General features: G+C 39.9%; 1 protein-coding gene across 1 annotated transcript in view; it reads left to right on the forward strand.

The window, feature by feature from the left end:
- Positions 1–22,217, forward strand: part of USP31 (ubiquitin specific peptidase 31) — a 95,742-nt gene that overhangs the window by 35,585 nt on the left and 37,940 nt on the right. The window contains exons 2-6 of the mRNA XM_033217759.1: positions 15,163–15,300; positions 16,830–16,918; positions 17,012–17,104; positions 17,738–17,873; positions 21,152–21,296. Of these exons, the coding sequence (XP_033073650.1) occupies positions 15,163–15,300; positions 16,830–16,918; positions 17,012–17,104; positions 17,738–17,873; positions 21,152–21,296 (601 nt within the window). The remainder of the gene's footprint in view (positions 1–15,162; positions 15,301–16,829; positions 16,919–17,011; positions 17,105–17,737; positions 17,874–21,151; positions 21,297–22,217) is intronic.

Genomic DNA, 22,217 nt, shown 5'->3' on the forward strand with positions numbered 1-22,217 from the left:
CAAAAAATAGGACATCTCTAACACTCCAGACACCATCGATTAGACCGTCTTCTAACGCTATTGATTAAAAAGACAGACTGTCTTCTAACACCATCGATTAGTTTTGTCTGTTGTTGGACTTTATTATGAATGAAATAAGTATATGTTTTTTTAAAAACAGCTTTATTGAGATACAGTTCACCTACCATTTAATTCACCCATTTAGTGTACAGTTAGGTTATATTCTTGGAGTTGTGCAAACATCATCACAATCAATTTTAGAGTATTTTTAATTATCCCCCAAAGACAAACCCATACTCATTAGCAGTCACACCCTATTGTACATTCCAGCCCTGCATGAACACTAAGCTACATTGTGTCTCTATCTAGTCTGGACATTTCAGATAAAAGGAATCATATATGTGGCCTTTTGCATCTGGCTTTTTCACTTAGCATATTTTCAAGATTAATCATGTTGTAGTATATATCATACTACATTCCTTTTTATAGCTGCAAAATGTTATATGAATATTTCACAGTTTGTTTATTCATCTGCTGATGGACATTTGAGTTGTTTCTACTTTGGCTATTATAAATAATGCTGCTGTGAACATTCACATACAGATTTTTATGTGGACATATGTTTTTGTTCCTCTTGGGTATATTTTAGAGATGTAATTGCTGGGTTATATGGTAACTGTGTTTAATTGTTTGAGGAGCTGTCAGGCTCTTTTCCAATGTTGCTACACCATTTTATTCCCACGAGCACTGTGTGAGGATTCCAGTTTTTCCATATCCTCATCAACACTTGGTAACGTCTGTCTTTTTCGTTATAGCCATTTGAGTAGGCGTGAAGTGGTATCTCATTGTGGTTTTGGTTTGCAGTAAGTATATATTCTTTTGTGTCTGGGTTCTTTTGCTAAAATTTGATATGAGATAACATCTATTTCTGTAAGAGTAGTGCCTAAATTATTGTAGAAAACATGGAAAATATATGCAAGTTGAAATAATAAAATTGACTTACTTGCCTTCCCCTCTCCTGTGTGTGTATAACATAATTGATGCCAAACCATATATCCAGATTTTCATCATGTGATCTTTATTTCATATGGTCTTATCAGTAATTTTCGTCATAAAAACTTTTCAGTTTTTGGATCTGCTACATAAACCTTTCACTTTTGATTATTTCTTGAGGCTATATAAAATGAGGAAATTCCTTTCAGTAGTTATCTATTTCAAAGGCTCTTAAATCATATTATTACCTTATTTACAGAAGGATTTTACCACTAGCATTGCTAAGAATGTATGGTACCCCACTGTTGCAATTAGAAAAGAAATCTTTAAGTTGCTAAGTAGAAAATAGCATTTCATTGTTTTAATTTGCATTTCTTTGGTTAGTAGTGAAGGAGAACAGCTTGATCTATTCTTTGAAATTACTATATGATAGTAACATTTTGATACTAGGGAATTGCCCTATTTTGATTTCACACTGTTGTCTTTTTTTACTGTCCGTATATTCACACACACATCCATTTAGCATCCACATAAGACAGGCAGATGACCAACGCCTGGACTGACTAGAATTGGTCAAGATTGGGCCAGGCCAGGCCTAGTCTGGGAAGGTTCTAAATTTTACTTTGCTAGGAGAAGACTGGAGCCAGGATGAGCTGGAGGTGTCTGTTGGTTTTTAGGAGATCTGATTCTTGTGGCCAGGATTGAAAGAATGGGTGGAGGCTGTGATTGATTGGAGGCCTAAGAGTCAGCCTGGTTTGCCTGTCAAGTATCCATAGGGTTGGCTGTGTAGAGTACCACAGCAGGTCTGTGACTTGCAAGTGTCTCAGGCAGTTAAAATTTACTGGGAGTACTCTGAGTTTATGGTGATGTGAATGCATAATTTATAGTGAAACTTGCTGGATCTGCTTATGAATAATCTCCCTTAGTTACTACTAAGTGATGTTGCAGTTATAAAGATGTAATAGCAGAACAATGAGTCAATGCAAGGTTATTTCCAGAATATTTTGGATCCCTTTATAAAATCAGCTGTTCAGTCAAAAACATTTTAGGTCTGTTATAATCAAATGTCAATATATTCAAAATCAAGAGGATTTTGCCTCTTGTGTGTGTATATATAATCTGTCTGTGTTTATAGAAGAAATATATGCATGTTTGGCTTAGGGGTAGTTCAAGGCCTTATCTCATTTTTCCTCTACTCCTTGCCTTTCCCACCTTATTCTGCCTCCTGGGATGTATAGGTCACTTTACTTCCACTTCGGAGAGGAACGCTACTCAGCAAAGAACATTGATTGGCTCTTGTGCTGTGTGCAGGGCCATTGTGCTGAGTTCGTAAGTCTGTATGTTCCTCCTGTACTTTCTTTTACTTGCTCAGAAAGCTGCCACTGCCATTCCTTTTTTCTCTTCCTAGGGTTAAGCATTCATCTCCCACCACCTGGCAAGCCAGGATGGCCTGAAACGGCCCCTGGATATAGCCGTAGGGATACATTCTTTTTCTCTCTTTCTCTCATTTTTCTTTGATGCTGGCTGCTGTCTCTTTCCCCAGTGGTTAAGATCCAGAGATTGGTCTGGGCTTTGGGTTTAGACTTACTATAAATGGAAAACTTTCGTTTAAAGCTCCATAGGTCTATCTCTTGTTTTTAAGCAGCCTGAGATATCATTGACATATAAAAGTTTTGTGTATTTAAAGTGTACAACTTGGTGCTTTTTAAACCCTCAACCATTTATAATGTTTCATGATAGGAACATATAATAATTATTAGATATTTAGATGACTTTTCAGTTTTACCTTTTTTTTTTTTTTTTTTGAGACGGAGTCTCGCTCTGTTGCCCAGGCTGGAGTGCACTGGCACGATCTCGGCGCACTGCAAACACCACCTCCCGATTCACGCCATTCTCCTGCCTCAGCCTCCTGAGTAGCTGGGACTACAGGCGCCTGCCACTGCGCCTGGCTAATTTTCTGTATTTTTAGTAGAGACGGGGTTTCACCGTGGTCTCGATCTCCTGACATCGTGATCCGCCCGCTTTGGCCTCCCAAAGTGCTGAGATTACAGGTGTGAGCCACCGTGCCTGGCTCAGTTTTAACTTTCAACTCTTTCAGATTACCATTCTTTCTGTATGATGACCAAGTTGCATTGGGACTGCACGTTTGCTTTTTTGTGTTGATTGTAAGTCAAAATTTCCCCCCTTCCTCCTTAAAAAAAGGGTTTGTTTTATTACAGTTGAAAAGAATTGTAGATTGTGTTGGAAAATGACAAAAAGAGTCCAAAAAGAAGATGCTTTCAAAAGTATCTTGAGTTACTTGAGTTAGTTAATTGGGTAGTTAAATACATTTTGGTGACCTGAGCTGACTCTAAACTTGGAGTCAGCAATGTTTGGCCGCTTAAGTTGTGCAGGGAAGGATGGACTGTTGGTGGAATTAATCTCCACCGGAAGAGCAGCTTGAGCATTGTAAGGTGAAGAACACCCCCTTTACATTACTGATGAGAGACAGCTGGAGTTCCCCAAAGCCAGATCTTTGTCTCTGGTGTGTTTGCTTTCTCTAGCATCCTGGGACACTTGGGCAGGACATAGTTCTTCACATGCTGCAACTTGATCTTTCTACATCATCTGCATTCCTCCTTGCTCCTCAAATAATAACATCCCAATTAGATAAACTGCATTTTTGTTTCTGGGCCATATTTCAGTCATAGGAGGAAATACGAATTGCAACAAAACAAAAACTGCTTAACAAGGATTTATTTAAAAGCAAATAAATTCCCTGAAGCCTCAGGGTTGGTACAGCTGTAGTTCAGTCATGCTTTATGTCTAATTGAAAATTGACATGTAGAATGAAGAACCTGAGCCCTGTATGATATGAGTCCTATATGGGGACAAAGCATTTTAAGGGACTTTGTTGAAAAAGGATTATGGGCAAAAATATTTTAAGACTTTTTTAATCAAATGAGGTTGAAGAATAGTGGTAACTGGCCGGGCACGGTGGGCTCATGCCTATAATCACAGCACTTTGGGAGGCCAAGACAGGTGGATCACTTGAGGTCAGGAGTTTGAGACCAGCCTGGCCAACATGGTGAAACCCCTTCTCTACAAAAAATACAAAAATTAGCTGGGCATGGTGATATGCGCCTGTAATCCCAGCTACTTGGGTGGCTGATGCAGGAGAATCGCTTGAACTCGGGAGGCAGAGGTTACAGTGAGCTGAGATCCCGCCACTGCGATCCAGCCTGGGGGTCAAAGCGAGACTGTCTCAAAATAGAAAAAAAGAAGAGTGATAACTTAGAACAGTTACTTTGTTTCTGTGAGGCTAAGTTTTTTCATCTATAAATAAGAATACAGCATAGGGAATTTCCTAAGAGTGAATTTATTTATTTTATTTTATTATTTTTTTGAGACAGAGCCTCGCAGTGTCACCCAGACTGGAGTGCAGTGGTGCGATCTCAGTTGACTGCAACCTCCGCCTCCTGGGTTCAAGCGATCTTCCTGCCTCAGCCTCTAGAGTAGCTGGGATTACAGGCATGAGCCACTGTACCCAGCCGTTAAGGGTGAATTTTATAGAAAACAACATCTATAAGCAATAAGCGTAATGCCTGATACAGTATAGCACTCAGTAAATATTAACTGTTATTGTTACCCTTTGTACTAAGCATTGTATTTGCCAGGTATTGGGGAAGTAATATTGAGTAAGACATTATTCCTGTTCACTGTCTAGTGATGCATGAGAGATGGTATGTCCTGGAGATATGAATAAAACATAATGTAAGAGGTCATATAATGCACTTATGACAAAGGAGCCTCCTGTAAGTTTTGGGGCTTTTGGAAGTGAAACTCCAGAGCTTTTCCAGTGTGGCTGTGTTCATTTTCAGACTTGGCTTCACATTAGAAATAGTCATTAAAAATAAGTCACACTTGAAAAAAAATTAGCAGTGGGCTGCTGCCAGGATGTGGTTTTTATTTTTAACTTTCCCCAGGTAATTCTAATGTGCAGCCAGGATTGAGAACCAGTGCTTTAGATATTTTCTCCTTCTCTTTGGCATTTTTTAAGGATCATGTAGTATTATAGGGTGATTCTTTTCTTTTTTTTTTTTCAAAACTGCATAATAGCATCGGTACAGAGTTTTAGACTTTATAAAATGCTTTTATGATCTCATTAAAGCCTTACAGTAATCCTTTTAGAAAAGCATTACTATCACCATTCCCATTTTGCAGAAAAGATGACTGAGGCTCAGAGAAAACACATGTTAAGTAAAAAATGGTAGAAAGTTCAGGCACAGTGACTGACACCTATAATCCCAGCACTTTGGGAGGCTGAAATGGGAGGATCACTTGAAGTCAGGAGTTCAAGACCAGCCTGCGCAACATGGTGAAACCCCATCTCTACTAAAAATACAAAAATTAGCAGGACGTGGTGGCGTGCACCTGTAGTCCCAGCTACTTGGAGGCTGAGGCAGGAGAATCACTTGAATCCAGGAGGCGGAGGTTACAGTGAGCTGAGATTGCACTACTGTACTCCAGCCTGGGCAGAGAGAGACTCCATCTCAACAACAACAACACTAACAGAGAGAGACTCCATCTCAACAACAACAATAACAAAAAAAAAAAAAGAAAGAAAAATCAGAACTAGTAGGAAGAGAACTTGAACCCTGGTATTCATAATCCAGCCTTTCTTTTTCTGCTGCATTTCTAGCAGAAAGTTTTAGCCATTGTGTAAATACTTACTTGGAGGTCTTCTCTTGCTACTTATATAATCTGTTGGGACAGCTTTTGCTTCTTGTTCATCTGGCTGAATCCACTTCACTTTTTCTCCCTTTTATCCTGGCTCTTGACCATACTTCAACCCTTAGTTTTGTGGTTTCACGAGTCAGTTACAATTTCTTAAAATGCAGTAACCATTACTCAACCCCTTTATTATAGCCTTTTCTTTTAGGTGAGGAATGTATACTTTACTAGTCGTTATTCAGCAGTGAGTCCTTGCCACCAGGTCTTTCTGGTACATATGAATTTGCTTAAAATCTGACACTAATCTTATAGCAGTGCAGATATTCTTTGCTATCCAAATCTGTTTGGTTCCTGAGTTTGGATCCTGAGAACTTGGATGTGAGGGACACCGATACTTGAGTTACCCTATGCTTGGCCCTTGTGCCTGGAAGGATCAGGAGCTCTGTACAGGTTGAGCATCCTAAATCTGACAATCTGGAATCTGAAATGCTCCAAAATTTGAAACTCTCTGAGCATTCACATGATGCTCAGAAGAAATGCTCATTGGAGCATTTTGGATTTTGACTTTTCAAATTTGGGATGCTCAGCTGGTAAATATAATGCAAATAATCAGAAATCTGAAAAAAATATGAACTTGGAAATACCTCTGGTTCTGAGCATTTTGGATGAGGGATACTCAACCTGTACCAGGAATAACATGCTTTGCTCTGTGACCAAATGTGAACAGAGTCCAAAGAATGTGTGTGGCATTTGCTCCTGTCCACATCAGGTTGTCTTTCCATCCTGCATGGAAGCCCCCTTTCCCTGTGCCTCATTTATCTCTCTCTCCTCTCCCACCAGGGTCCCCTGCTTATCTTTCTGAGGAGGGAGAGTGGTTTGAGGAGTGTGGTGGAGGGCATTCCAGCCCTAGGGGAAGTACATATGAAAACCTAGAGGCCTTAGGGTCCCTTTCAAGGGCCTTTTGCCCCAGCCAGCAAATATTAGGGGTCTCTCAGTCTTATTTGTGCCTTCTGTTAAAAGACCTCCCCTCAGAGGAGAAGATAAGGAGGAAGAATGGATGAAGGGCACAGAAGGCCCTATTTATTCTGTGTCCTAGTATGTCATACTATTGCATGGACACTATATTACCATTTTTTCATGGCTTGTATCTGTTTTTACAGTGTTCATTTATTTGTATAAATTTTATCCCTCATGTTTTAGCTAATTATTCTTTATCAACTTAGTAGGTGTCCTGAAAGTAAAATTCAAAAGATGAAACTTTTCTTAAGACAACTGCTTATTATTTTATTTCTAGCAGCAGCCCAGAAACCAGATTTCACTTTTAAATACCATCTATAAACCCAGCTGTTTGCATTTTGTCTATTTCTTTTTCTAAAAAAGTAAATACTGTTGTCCTCCTGAGTTCTTCTGTGTGTGTGTGTGTGTGTGTGTGTGTTTTGTCCCTGATCACTGGAAACAAATTTTGTGTTTCTTCTGCCATATAATCAAAGAAAGTGGGCAATGATTGGGTTTGATGAGTCTTGCAAGCTACCCTTCTTCCCAAAAGAGGAGCCCAACTCCCAATCATTCATGTCAGACCAGTATTGCCACATCCATTTCCCATGGGTGGAAATCACCAGTGACCGACCATTGCTCTTTCTTCTTCTTCCTGGTGTTAGGTGAAGGATGTCTTGGACCAGTCAGTACTTTTTCCCTGGAGCCTGGGATGCTTCGGCCTCTTTACTAGGGCTCTACAGAAAGAAAGACCCTCATGTCTAATTTTATGGCTCTTTTCTTTTCTGACCCATGTTGCCAACTCGTTTTTTTTTTCTTTAAGGGAAAAAAATAAAAACATTCTCTCTTTGAAGGGTAAGGAGAAATTTTGTGAAACTTGAAAACCTGGTAAGTGTTTTGCCTTTTACTTTATTATTTAGTAACTATATGCTAAGGATCATCCCAGTTGAGGGGAAAATTGGAGCAGTGGTCAAACTTGTTTATAGTAGGATGTATAGGATTTAAGCCAGGAGATCAAGAGACTCAGTTTAATATTTTTTCCAAACAGAAGCACTGTACCCAAATTCTGTAAAATAGACACAAATATGTAAGACTAGTTTTAAGAAAGACCATGTTCTATTTTTTCTTTTCTTTTCTATTTTATTTTTATTTATTTTAAGTAGAGATGGGGTCTCGATATGTTACCCAGGTTGGTCTTGAACTGGGCTCAAGCCATCCTTCTGCCTTGGCCTTTGGAAGTGCTGCGATTACAGGCATAAGCCAACACACCTGGCCCACGTTCTATTTTCTATAGAAATGACATACTTAAATGATTTCTCAGATTGTAGCAATGCTTCTGTTTACAGAGGACATTGATAATCAACTTTTTCAAAACTGCAAACATACAGAAAGATTTAGGACATCAAATAAACTAAGGTTTAATTATGAAAAAAAAATCGTAAAAGGGAAATCAAAGCAGCATCAGATGTGACCAAAAATGTAAACCAGATCACTTTCCAGGACTCCTGGGGAAGACCTTGGGGGAAGATTTGGGATGCAGGGGTCTCATCTGCTTATTTGATAAATAAGGATTCGAATCACAGGTTCAGTGAGTTGCCTCTGATAACCAGTGATTTGTGGCAGAGCCGAAGCTTGAACTTAGGATTCTTGACTCCTGCTATTTTTCTTTTTTCTGTGACACATACTAAAGGATTGGCCATTAGATTCTTCTATGTTTTGTTTTGTCTGAGGAAGAGGTAAGATAAGTAGTCCCCTGGGTATCTGCAGTGGGAACAGTGGGAATAAGTTACCATTGTGAGGGGTAAAAAGGCAGAAAGAGGACCTTTTGTGTTTGTGTATTGAGATTTTCTTTTCCTTAAATTTCCTTTAGGGTGTGATGTAGTGATTTAGGGTGGGGTTAACCCAGAATGGTTTTTGCCGTAGTTACGAGGGTTGTGGACGTCCTGTTACCTGTTTGGTCATGCCCAACAAACATGTTGTTGAGCAGCCTTGGCAGTCTGCATTAGAACACAGCAACTGATGGATAAGTGTGGATGAGTTGAAGTGATAGTGGACAGAAGCGTAAATAAATTTAATGCAGTCTTGATAATTGAATGTGGTCTCCACCCTGAAATCTGAATGGATGCTGTGTATAAATTATCTGCTTTGAAACATAATGAAGAGTTTTATTTCAGTTAATTTGTTTGGAATGTCTATGTTGAAAACTTTTTTTTTTTCCTTTTTTTCCTCCATTGGGAGTCCATAAGAGAGAGGATTCAGAACAGAAGCTTGCTGTACTTCTGACAGTTTGTGTGGCCCAACCATATGCCATGAGATTGTCATTACCCCTGTTACACCTAAGAGCTCCTCTTAGCAGTTGTCCTCTACTTTTTTTATAAAACAAACTCAAAAAACCAGGTTCCCTGACTTCCTGTCTTTAGCTTATCTGCATCCAGGACTACCTTTACCCCCTTCTCTTCCATCTCTTCTACCTACCTTCTGTTTAAGGCCAGTGCCTCTACAGCCTCTGTTAAATCAATCTCTCCTTTTCCCCTTACCAAAGAATCGCTTTTTTTTTTTTTTTTTTTTGAGTAAGAGTTTTGCTCTGTTGCCCAGACTGGAGTGCAGTGATGCGATCTTGACTCACTGCAGTCTCCACTTCCCAGGTTCAAGCAACTCTCCTGCCTCAGTTTCCCGAGTAGCTGGGATTAGAGATGTCCACCACCACGCCTGGCTAATTTCTGTATTTTTAGTAGAGATGGGGTTTTGCCATGTTGGCCAGGCTGATCTTGAACTCCTGACCTCAGGTCATCTGCCCGCCTCAGCCTCCCAAAGTGCTGGGATTGCAGGTGTGAGCCACTGCACACAGCCTGAAGAATCATCTTTATTCAGATATTTCCTTTCTGTTAGCTCCTTCCCTTAGCATGTGGGTCCTCTGCTCCTGAAGGTCCCTTCCAGATGGTCACAGCATCTTTCCTCTATCCTTTTATAACTGAGCTCCTTGGTGATGAAGAATGGTCTCTGGCAGTCATTCAAACCCTTGCCTTATTTCTTTTAACCCTCTCTGATAAATATTCTGCTTCATTGAGATTACATGAGCATGCAACCTCTTAATTTGCTATTCCAGAGGATCTGCCTCAGAGCCTGTCTGACTTGCCTTTTCTGTGGTAGTTTTCATTGTTGCTTCTGCCTCCGTGGAGGTTTGTCTGTTCTCACTTATATGATGCCACTATCTCTCTCCTGGCTGCCACTTCTTTGCTTCTTCACAGGCAGCTTTTCTGTGACCTTTTCCAGTGTTCAAGATTCTGTCCCGGCTGCTTCCTTTTCTCACCGGATGTTCTCTGGGTTCTGTCTCATATGATAGGCGTGTGCTGCTCTGATTCAGATTTCCAGCTTAGATCTCTTTCCTGAGCACCAGATTTAACCTCACTTGGGATCATGTTTATACCTCAAATGCAGCTTGTTCAAAACTGTGGTCCCCTAATCTCTTCCTCTGTTCTTGGTTTCATTATCTACCTAAGTCAGAAGTGGGAGACCTTGGTGTCATCTGCTTTCCTCTTTCAATCTGTCAGTATAGTGACATCTACATGTTTGTCTTCCATCCCGAGTCAACCAAGGTTTCATTACTGCTAATGATGTTTTTTATCAATTCTCTTTTGTGTGTTTTTTTTTTTTTTTTTGAGGCAGAGTTTCACTCTTATTGCCCAGCCTGGAGTGCAATGGCATGATCTCGGCTCACTGCAACCTCCTCCTCCTGGGTGCAAGTGATTCTCCTGCCTCAGCCTCCTGAGTAACTGGGATTACAGGCATGCACCACCAAGCCCAGCTAATTTTGTATTTTTAGTAGAGACTGGGTTCTCCATGTTGGTCAGACTGGTCTTGAACTCCCGACCTCAGGTGATCCACCTGCCTCAACCTCCCAAAGTGCTGGGATTACAGGTGTGAGCTACTGTGCCCGGCTATTCATTTTTTTTTTAAATTAGGAAATCTTCTCTTCTGTAGCTCACATTTTTCCATTATACATACTAATGCCTTTGGTTTTGATTCTTCTAAATGAGGGGAACATAAGGCCACAAGCCAAACCATTTCAAGATGGAATAAGGTGTTTTTTTTTTAAATTATTATTATTCTTTTTATTGAGACAGAGTTTTGCTCTTTTCGCCCAAGCTGGAGTGCAATGGCGCATTCTCAGTTCACTGCAGCCTCCACCTCCCAGCTTCAAGCATTTCTCCTGCTTCAGCCTCTCAAGTAGCTGGGATTACAGGCATGTGCCACTACGCCTGATTAATTTTGTGTTAGTAGAGACGGGGTTTCACCATGTTGGTCATGCTGGTTTCGAACTCTTGATCTCAGGTGATCCATTGTCTCAGCCTCCTAAAGTGGCGTGAGCCACCACGCACAGGACGTTTATATATATACAAAATGCTAAAGGGAGACAGATGTGAAGACTGAGAAAAAAACCCTTGAATTTGATGATTTAGTGGGGAGGTTTTGTAGTGTGGTGAAGACTTCCTATCATGCCTGTTCCTCCTTGTGTACCTGTTTCTGAGATGGCATCCAGTGGTCCCTTCCAGGTATTTGAAACTTTGTTGTTATCAGGATCCTTCTCCTGTGCTCATTTTATTCAGTAAGTTGTGTCAGTGACACCTCCATATTCTCTGTAATATCCCTGTTATTTTCCTCCCAAATCTGAATCTCAAGATCTATAAATGAACATTTTCTTGTTGATTCGCATCAAACTGATCATCAGATTGTGATGCAAATTGCAAATCTGTTCCTTTTCACCTCTGTTATCGTTGTCTTAATTGCAGGATATCAGACAGTTTTTAGTTCTCTGGCCTCCTTTATCATTCTTCAACATTTCACACTGTCAATCATCCTTTTTTTCATGAAGCTCTCTTCATTTGACTCTTGGACACCATTCTCCTGATTTTCTCACTACATCTTTGATGGTTTTTTTCTTGGTCTTCTTTGAGCCCCCCACCTAAATATAGGTTACCTCTGCATTCTGTCCTCTGACTCAATCTCTCATAGATGATGTCTGGGCACTCTCAGCCTTAGTTGAGGTTTCTACCACCACCCATCTGTTGAATTCCAAATCTTTGTCCTTAGCACAGACTCCTGCAGTGAGCGCACAGATCTGTAGTTTTCAGTTGTTTACCAGATAACTTCCATTCAGAGGTTCCATAGAACTTTAGCTACAATGGATTCGAAAGCGGGGACCAATTCTGGGAACTCTTTCTCAGACTTCTTCCTTTTTTATTTTCTGTCTTGATGCTACCAGTTGCTCATCATCTAGGTAAGACCCCTGAGTGACATTAATGCCTCCTTCCTCCCTCTCCACATTCATTAGGTCACAAATCCTATTGATTCTACCACTCGAATTCCTAAATCTCTCCTAAATCTGCCTTCCCATTCTGTCCTCACTGCTTTAGCTTACACTGTCATTATTTCTTGCCTCTTTAGTTTGTTTCCTAACTACTCTCCCATTGTGCAGTTATCTCCCCTGCTTTCTCTCTTTTTTATTTATTTATTTTTTTGAAACGGAGTCTGGCTCTGTCATCCAGGCTGGAGTGCACTGGTGTGATCTTGGCTCACTGCAAGCTCCGCCTCCCGGGTTCACGCCATTCTCCTGCCTCAGCCTCCCAAGTTGCTGGGACTACAGGTGCCCACCACCACGCCTGGCTGATTTTTTTGTATTTTCAGTAGAGACAGGGTTTCACTGTGTTAGCCAGGATGGTCTCAATCTCCTGACCTCGTGATCCACCCTCCTTAGCTTCCCAAAGTGCTGGGATTACAGGCGTGAGCCACTGCACCCGGCCCCCTGCTTTCTCTTTACTCCCATATATAATACGGCTAAAATTTGAGTGCTGATTATATCTCATTTACATGTGAAATGTTTGGCATACATTCTCAAAATCTAATTATCACACTGAGTCATTATTATCCATTTTGCTTTGGAGGAGAGTAGTCCCAGGCCTCACAAATAGGAAGTGGGGGAATGGGGATCTGATCTCAAGCTATATGCTCCAGAGCCCATGATCTTAATTTACCAGTTCACTTACAGCTCCCTGTGTCATGTTTGAGTGGTCTTTAATATCTTTCCTGAACTGGCCTCTGACTTTACTGTTTCATCTCCTCCTACTCTGCCTAATCTGTCTACTGTTTCATCTCCTTCCATTCTGTCTAATAGACCTGGAATTTCAGGCCTGTTGACCTTGTTGGTCTTCCTTGAAGGTGTCATACTGTACCTTTGTGTGTGTGTGCATGTTACTTCCTCAGCCTTGAATCCCTGCCTCTTTATCTTCAAGGTCCAGCTCAAATGACATCTCCTGAAAGGGTTTCTTGTCTATTAGTTAACACTGCCATCCTCCTACTTCTTAGTTAGCCTCTATTCTTTTCCTATGATATGCCTATACACAACTGCCATATTTATATTTATAGAAAGTTTGTAAATATATATATTTGCATTTAAATAAACTTTTAATTTTAGGATAGTTTTAGATTTACAGAAAAGTGGCAAAGGTAGCATAGAGTTTCCACGAAGCCCATACTCAGTTTCCCTTTTGTTAATATCCTATGTCACCATAGTGCATTTGTTATAACTAAGAAGCTAACATTGGTATGTTACTGTTGACTAAATTTGACACTTTATTCAGATTTCCCCAGTTATTCTCTTGTGCCTTTTTTCTGTTCCAGGCTCCCATGGAATAACACATTACATTTAGTCGTCACGTCTTCTTAGTCTCTTCTGGTCTGTGATTATTTCTCAGACTTTCCTTATCCTTGATGTCCTTGATAGTTTTGAGAAGCACCAGTCACATTTTTTTTTTTTTGCAGAATGTTCCTCAGTTTGGGTTTTGTCTGATGTTTTCCTTATGATTAGACTGAGGCCATGGGTTTTTGGGAGGAAGACCAGAGGTAAAATGTTCTTTTCATCACATGTCAAGTGCACATGCTAGCAACATGACTTACTACTGATGGTGTCAACCTTGCCCAGCTCTCTAAAGCAGTGTTAGTTACTGTGTTAGTAACTGTAAGTTACTTTCCACTCCTCTTTCCAATCTCCTGTCTTTGGAAGTAAGTCATTATCACAACCCACACTCAGGGTGTAGGGGTGGTAAGCTCTACCTCCTGGAGGGGGGATTATTGATATAACTTATTTGGAATTCCTCTGTGAGGAAGATTTACCTCTTCTCCCTCATTTATTCATTCACTCATTATATCAATTTATACTTTTTTATACATTGGGTTATAACCCAATATTATTTATTCTTTTGATTAGATTGTTCCAGCTTTGACTGTTGGGAGTTCTTTTAGGTTGGTTCCTGTGTCTCTTTGATATGTCCCCTGTCCCAACCCTAGAATCGGCGTTTCTCCAAGGAGCCCTAGTTTTATACTGGAAAATGGTATTAGAAACCAAGATATGGACACTGGATGTGCACGTTGTTACTGGGGTGTCACTACTTCTTTTCCTTTCAGTGTACATATATGGATATGAACCCAAGTTTATATAAATATCTGTATTTATTTATCTGTTCACTTTGTATTAAGCTAAATAGGAGTTTATACTGACTTCAGCTGATTCATTGCCTTCCCACCTTGCTTATCTGTAACTTCCCTCTCTATGAGAAACTTGGCATCCATTACCACTATCCCATCATGCTACACTGTAAGCATGGACTTTCTCCCTGTCCCCCTCACTAGGCTGTTAGTATCTTAGACACTTATTAAATCTTTGTTGATGAGTGATGAATCTTGAAGCTGTTATGTTTCTTACATAATAAAAGTCCAGCATTTTAGCAAAAGCAATGTAAATCAATCTCGTACAGTTTGAAACAAAACTTTTACCTGCTTTGTTATGTAACATGTTCATTGTAGAAAATATGAAAAGTGAGAAGGAAAAAAAGCACCTGTAATTCTATCACCCAGAGATAATACTTAATATGTAGGTATGTGTTATTTTAGAACTTTTTCTTTGTATGTATATGTCTACACCCCCCCCAAACAATTTTTACAAGAATACATTCACATTTCACACTAGTTATTTATAACTTTTTTCACTTAATATAGTATTTCTTAAGGATGTCATGTAGTTGTATCATAATTTAACTGTCTTTACTGTTTCATCTCCTCCTATTCTTAACCAATTTTCTTATTTAAGATGTCCAAGTTATTACCAATTATTTGCTTTCATAAACCCTGATTAATATTTTCTTAGAAGTCTTGACAGGCTGTTCTGATGATTTCCGTAGATACACTCCTAAAAGTAGAATTGCTGGATTAAGTGTATTTTAAGGGTTCTGGTACATGTTTCTAGGGGTGAGGTTTTTACACTGGCATCTGTTTTTACTTCGCACTCCTTCTGGGAAGTACTCTCTAACATGCTTGAGATCTTGCATCCCTTTTGGGATTATGAATAAATAGTTTTTCTTTAAAGCCAGGAACTCACAACTGTTCATGCTGATTTATTTACCTGCATAGACTATTGTGTCAAAGAATGCACTGCAGTACCGGGGAAATTCCCAGCATGATGCTCAGGAGTTTCTACTGTGGCTTTTGGACCGAGTTCACGAAGACCTCAACCATTTAGTGAAGCAGAGTGGCCAGCCACCTCTGAAGGTAAGGACGCATGCTCCCCTAGGGCAGTCAACTAGTCATGAGAGCGTGTAGATTCTTCTACTGAGGACTTGTTGCATTGCATTCATACAATGAAATTGACTAAGCTCTGAGTGAGTAGAAGATTCAATGGTTACTTAAAGGACATTTCATTTTGTTTGCTACTGTGCTGGCAGTGTGAGATACAAGAACTGTTATAGTCTAATGAGAGGGGAAACATTTGCATGTATGATGAACTTCAGATTAAAAAAAGTGATTCCATTTCACTAAACTGTTTTTAAAGCAGAATATGTTTGCTTTCTATTCTTTTCACACATACTCTGTAGTTCACTCAAATGAATACACAATCACAAAGGAAATGTATGGATTTTCTCTGCTGTTAGGATTGGATTTGACTATAGAAGCCCCAGAATGTTCTCATTGAGAAACATAGTGATTAATTTTTAATTGTATACATGTAGTCTTACAAATATGGATAAAATGACTTATATAATGGAAAAAATTAAGACTAAAGAGTTGCTTCCCTTGGGCAGTTTTTAAAGTTTTTGATAATTCTGCTCTGTACTTCAAATTTTAAATTTCTAGGTTTGGTAAGTTGTTAAATTATTCTGATTCAAGGTCCTTTTGTGCCTGAACACTCTATTCTGTCATATGACTATATGCATGTGGCTGACTCTCCCACCAAATTGAGACATCCTCAAGGTCAGGCACTGGGTCTTACTATCTTTGTATCCTAATGTTCTGTACAGTTCTCTCTGCATATGGTGCTTAGTAACTAATTGTTAGGCGGAGGGACACAAAAAGTTAAATACAACATGAAGTAGAGTGTGATTAGGCACTAACATACACAGCATAGCTAATAGGTACTAGAGAATTTAGGCATGGGAAGCATTAGTACTTTTTTTTTTTTTGAGACGGACTTTCACTCTTGTTGCCCAGGCTGGAGTGCAATGGCGCAATCTCGGCTCACCACAACTTCTGCCTCCTGGGTTCAAGTGATTCTCCTGCCTCAGCCTCCTGAGTAACTGGGATTACAGGCATGCACCACCACAGCCGGCTAATTTTGTATTTTTAGTAGAGACGGGGTTTCTCCATGTTGGTCAGGCTGGTCTCGAACTCCCGACCTCAAGTGATCCACCCGCCTCGGCCTTTCAAAGTGCTGGGATTATAGGCATGACCCACCATGCCCGGCTACCATTAGTACTTTTAAAGTGGTTGAGGATTACTTCTTGGAGGAGATTGGAGAATTGGAGGGAAACTGGAGTATCCTGGGGAAGGGGAGCTGCCTGGCTGAGTGCCATGCAGAGACGATCACAGGCAGAGTCTGTGTGAGGGGATGAGTCCACGTGACCCACATCCTGCCTGCTGTGTTCTGGCTCCTTTAGCAGGTGCCCGTCATTGAAGTATCTGCACTTGATGCATAGCTTGTAAACGAAGTCAAGGACATTTGTGATTCTCTGACTTTGTCTTCAGCCAAGAATTGGTCTTCCTAGTCTTGTAGTACAAGAAATTGTACTTTCTTTTTTTTTTAGCCGCCGTCAGAGACTGATATGATGCCTGAGGGACCATCTTTTCCTGTCTGTAGCACTTTTGTACAAGAACTCTTTCAAGCCCAATACAGGTATGAGCAAATCAGATGTTCCCACTTATTTTGTTTACATGACATAGTTCTGGGTGATTTTAATGTTGAGTGTCTTACCTTTTTGTTTTAAAGATCTTCTTTGACGTGTCCTCATTGTCAGAAACAGAGCAACACTTTTGATCCTTTCCTTTGCATTTCTTTGCCAATTCCTCTACCCCACACAAGGTAAGAATGGATTTAGTAAAATGAAGACTGTATTTTCTTATTGTATTCCTTTTCCTCTGTAGGCTCCTATTAGATCTTCTTACTTATTTAGACAGGTAATGGGATTAATAATGGGATTGAATACAGTCATTGCTACAACCTTACAAGAATAAATGCCCTCCTGAGTTTGTAGGGTAAGCAGGCACATGAGGCAAGCAGAGGCTGTTTAGTCTGACCCGGTTTGTCATCCTAACGTAGTATCGGGGGAGGGGGAGGGCTGTTGAGTGGCTTCAAGATTCTCTAGAGACCTTACTTTACATTTCTTGTTTCTTAGTTGCTTTATTTTGAACAATTTCTCAACATTTCCAGGAGTTAAACGCTGTTCTAAAGAAAATACAAAGCACAGAATGAAGTGTAGATATATTTTTGTTTGCTTCATAGAGTGTTCATTTTATGACGATTGCCTTTTCCAAAGATCTTGATGATTGTTTCATAGTTCTGCTTAGAGCCAAGTGAAATTTTTCCATTTGGCTTCAGAGTAACACTGGGGGTTAGCTTTAGATTTTTGTTGATTTCAGCTCAGGTTTATTTTGCGTTTCTATGTTTTAGTTGAAATAAGTGACTAATGAGAAGATCTGACTTTGATCTATACAGGCCTCTATATGTCACTGTAGTGTATCAAGGGAAATGTTCTCACTGCATGAGGATTGGTGTGGCTGTGCCTCTGTCTGGGACTGTTGCCAGACTTCGGGAAGCAGTGTCTATGGAAACAAAGATCCCCACTGATCAGGTAATAAGTCTGCTAAGGCCAGTTACACATGAGCCACAAAAGTATTGCTTTCTGTTCTCTTAGAATTTTTTATAGTTCTTTGCCGAATATGATTAGAGATTTAAAACCAGTTGCATTTAGAGTTGAGGGAAAAAAAAATCAAGACCCCAAAGAGTAAAATATATAGAGAAACTTTTCATGTTTCATGTAATTGTATATATAATTTTAAAAGGAGGCTGGGCACGGTGGCTCACGCCTGTAATCCCACCACTTTGAGAGGCCGAGGCAGGTGGATCACGAGATCAGGAGATCAAGACCATCCTGGCTAACACGGCGAAACCCCGTCTCTACTAAAAATACAAAAAATTAGCCGGTGTGGTGGCGGGTGCCTATGGTCCCAGCTATTCAGGAGGCTGAGGCAGGAGAATAGTGTGAACCCGGAGGCAGAGCTTGGTGTGAGCTGAGATCATGCCACTGCACTCCAGCCTGGGCAACAGAGCGAGACTCCGTCTCAAAAAAGAAAAGGAGAAGCTGTGACTTTACACCAAGACCTTCTTGTAGCTTTGTTCATAAGGTATAATTACTTAACCCTTCTTAAATTATTCCTATGGATGTGTATGTGGGCAGTGGAGCGTCCTCGCAGCGTTTGATAGTCAAAGAGGCTTTGAAAACTTGAGCAGTGACGCTAGAAAACCCCTTGTGGTGGTAAGAGTGGATATCTTGCTAGTACAGTGTTCTGTACGTAATAGATGCTCAATACGTTTTGTTTTCTCATTATGGCTGGACCAGAGTCTCTTACCTTGTTTAGAGAAGAGAAAGGAAAGTTGTGCCCATGCCAGTTCCCTTTGGGATGCATGTTTGATAAGCAGTTATGTTGAAATTGACCAAAAATACTTTTGACCTGTTTGGACTTGACATGTTTCTGCATATAGCTTTTACTCAATTTGCTATTATTATTTTATTTGGAAAAACATTCCTTATTTAAGATTTATTAAGGAAAGATGACTCAGTAGCTAAATTGCTTTCCCTAGATAGTAGCTTCTGGAAGCTACTATGTAATTCCTGGAATAATAAAGGTGTTTTATACTTTGGCCTTATGTGGCCTCATTTGGGAAGTTACCACAGTAAAACAAATACAACCAGCAGTGTTACCCTAATATGGGAAATATCTCATATTTTTGTAGGTCAAGTACTGGCATGTTGATAAAATGTTCATATTCTTTCCTACTCTGAAAAGCCCATTGGCTCTTTCTTCCTTTCAGGATTAGGGAAAGGCAGAAAGAGAGGGAGCGAGGCTTTGGTGGTGTCCAGGGCAAATCTGGTTGCATCTTTACAGCTTCCAGCACTGTCTGGCTCCTTTTGCATGTGGTTTAAATTGGTGAAATAATTACAAGTTTGCTGTTGACCTCAGTTTGCTGAAGAGAGTGAATTTTACTTGCATGTTCACCGGCAGAAAAACAACATGGTCATTAAATTCATTAGAAGGAAAATGTGCCAGGAACATTTTTGCTGGACTATTTGTGGAGTATGCCACCAACCCCTTTTACCTGGTAAATCTGCAGAATGTTAGTGCTGGTAGAGGGGACCTCAGGGGTCCAGTCCAACTCTCTTATTTGGAAGAGGCTCAGAGAAGACATGTGACTTTTTCAGGTTTGCAGGGATAGTTGGTGATAGGCTGGACTGGAGCCTGTATGCCCAGTCCAATGCTTTTTCAGTAGATAGCGCAGCTGAGCATGTAATAAAGTCTTTAAATGTCTCCAGTGTTCTCCTCTCCATCTTTTGTTTCTTTTGTTTGTTTGTTTGTATGTATATATGTACGTATGTATGTATTGATTGATTGAGACAGGGTCTCACTCGGTTGCCCAGGCTGGAGTGCATTGGTGCAGTCATGGCTCACTGCACCCTCAACCTTGTGGGCTCAAGCAATCCTCCCACCTCAGCCTCCCAAATAGTGGGGACTACAGGCGCATGCCACCACGCCCAGCTGATTTTTGTATTTTTCATAGAGACGAGGTTTTGGCATGTTGCCCAGGCTGGTTTTGAACTCCTGGCCTCAAGCAGTCCTTCTGTCTTGGCCTCCCAAAGTGCTGGGATTACAGGCTTGAGCTACCATGCCTGTCCTGTTTTTCTGTTTTATTGTAAAATACTCAACCATTTCAGAAATATAACAGAAAGAGGAAGTATCTCATACTAGGTATCTTAATGCTAAGGGTTACTAACTTTAATACTATGTTATATAGTATTCATTTAGATTTTTTCTGTGCATATATACATTAATGATTTTATATAAGTAGAATCGTTTACACTTACTGTTTTTACCTTGCTTTGTATTTACTTAGATCTTTGCATGTTAGTGCAAATATATATAGTTCATTCTTTTTAGTAGCTTTATAATTCCAGTAAGGCTATACTACATTTAACTAGTTAGTATTTTTGACATTTGAGTTGATTTTTTTTTCAATACAAATATCTATGGTTTAGGCTTGAAAAATAGAAAATAAAATGATATGGGAGAAAGCCTCAGAGTCAGATGTGGACTCCATCCTCGACATGAGGCTGAATCGTTGTAGAACTTGAGGCAAGTCTCTTGGCTTCTCTCCTTTCAGTGAAAATGGGGGTTAGACGTTATGATCTCCTGGTTCTCTTCTATACCAAAACTTAGAGGAACTCTGGAGTTAGAGTCCTAGAGTTCTGACCTCAGAGTACAGGTGTCCCTCAGTGTCCATGGGATTGGTTGCAGGAACCCTTGCACTATGATACCAAAATCCACGGTGCTTTAATCCCTTTTATAACATGGCACAATATTTGCATAGAATCTAAGCATATCATCCTGTATAGTTTATTTTTACTTTTTATTTTATGGATACATAATAGTTGTACCTCCAATATACTTTAAATCATCTCCAGATAATTTATAATATTTAATGTAGTGTAAATGTTATGTAAATAGTTGTTATGCTATATTGTTTAGGGAATAATGACAAGTAAAAGACTGTTCAGTATACATTTAATCATCCTTTTTTTTTCTTCTGAATATTTTTGATCTGCAGTTGGTTGAATCTACATATGTAGCACCCACAGATATGGAGGGGTGACTGTATATTGTTAATATAGTTTCAGAGGATATTGTGCTTCCAAGATTATCTCATTAAAGGCAAATAAAGTGGGCTCTGTGAGATGTTTCAGAGCTCTCTCAGACCACTGCCAGTCCTGATGGTCTGGAGAAGTTCATAGAATTGGGAGATCAATTAGTATTGAATTTCCAGTTACCCAACTGTTTACATTTTTCCTATTTTTAGATTGTGTTAACAGAAATGTACTATGATGGGTTCCATCGTTCCTTCTGTGATACAGACGACCTGGAAACAGTCCATGAAAGCGACTGCATTTTTGCCTTTGAGACTCCCGAAATATTTAGGCCTGAAGGAATTCTCAGTCAGAGAGGTAAGTGAGCTCCTGTTTCCATAATGCCACCTGGGTTTGCAGGTTTAACTATAGTCTACCTTTTAAGATGTCTATTATATAATGATACACATTTTTAAAAAATTGTGGTAAAATACACATATATATTTTTTTGATGGTATAATGGTAAAACTCTTATAGTAATATTTTCCTAGAAGAAGGCAACTCTTACTGTTTTAGGCAAAGATATGTCCATAGTTTAGTTGGGAAAACCTCATATTGAGATTCAGGACTGACTGTGACCTCCTTTAAGTAGCCTTTTTGGCATCTTATAGCATTCAGGAAGATATACTGTGCCATAGTTGTATGTTTTTTGTTTTTCGTTTTTGAGACAGAGTCTTGCTCTGTCGCTCAGGCTGGAGTGCAGTGGTGTGATCTCGGCTCACTGCAGCCTTAGCCTCCTGAGTAGCTGGGATCACAGGCGCATGCCACAAAGGCTGGCTAATTTTTAATATTTTTAGTAGAGATGGGGTTTCAACATGTTGGCCAGGCTGGTCTTGAACTCGTGACCTCAAGTGATCCACCTGCCTCAGCCTCCCAAAGTGCTGGGATTACAGGCATGAGCCACCACACCCGGCCCACTATTCTGCTTTCTGTTTCTACAGATTTCCCGAGTCTAGACTTCTATATAAATGGAATCATAAAATAATATGGTATTTTGTGACTGGCTTTACTTAGTGTGATGTTTTCAAGATTCATTCATGTTGTAGCATATATCACACTTAATTCCTTTTATGGCCAAGTAATATTTTATTGTTTGAATAGATCACGTTTTGTTTATTCATTGTTCATGAACATTTGGGTTGTTTCCACCTTCTGGCTAGTATTAATAATGCTCCTGTGAACCATTCCACACAAGTTTTTGTGTGGACTTATGTCTTCGTTTCTCTTCATACCTGGGAA

Source organism: Trachypithecus francoisi, unplaced genomic scaffold (genome assembly GCF_009764315.1).
Source record: "Trachypithecus francoisi isolate TF-2019V2 unplaced genomic scaffold, Tfra_2.0 Lachesis_group10, whole genome shotgun sequence".
Taxonomy (NCBI): domain Eukaryota; kingdom Metazoa; phylum Chordata; class Mammalia; order Primates; family Cercopithecidae; genus Trachypithecus; species Trachypithecus francoisi.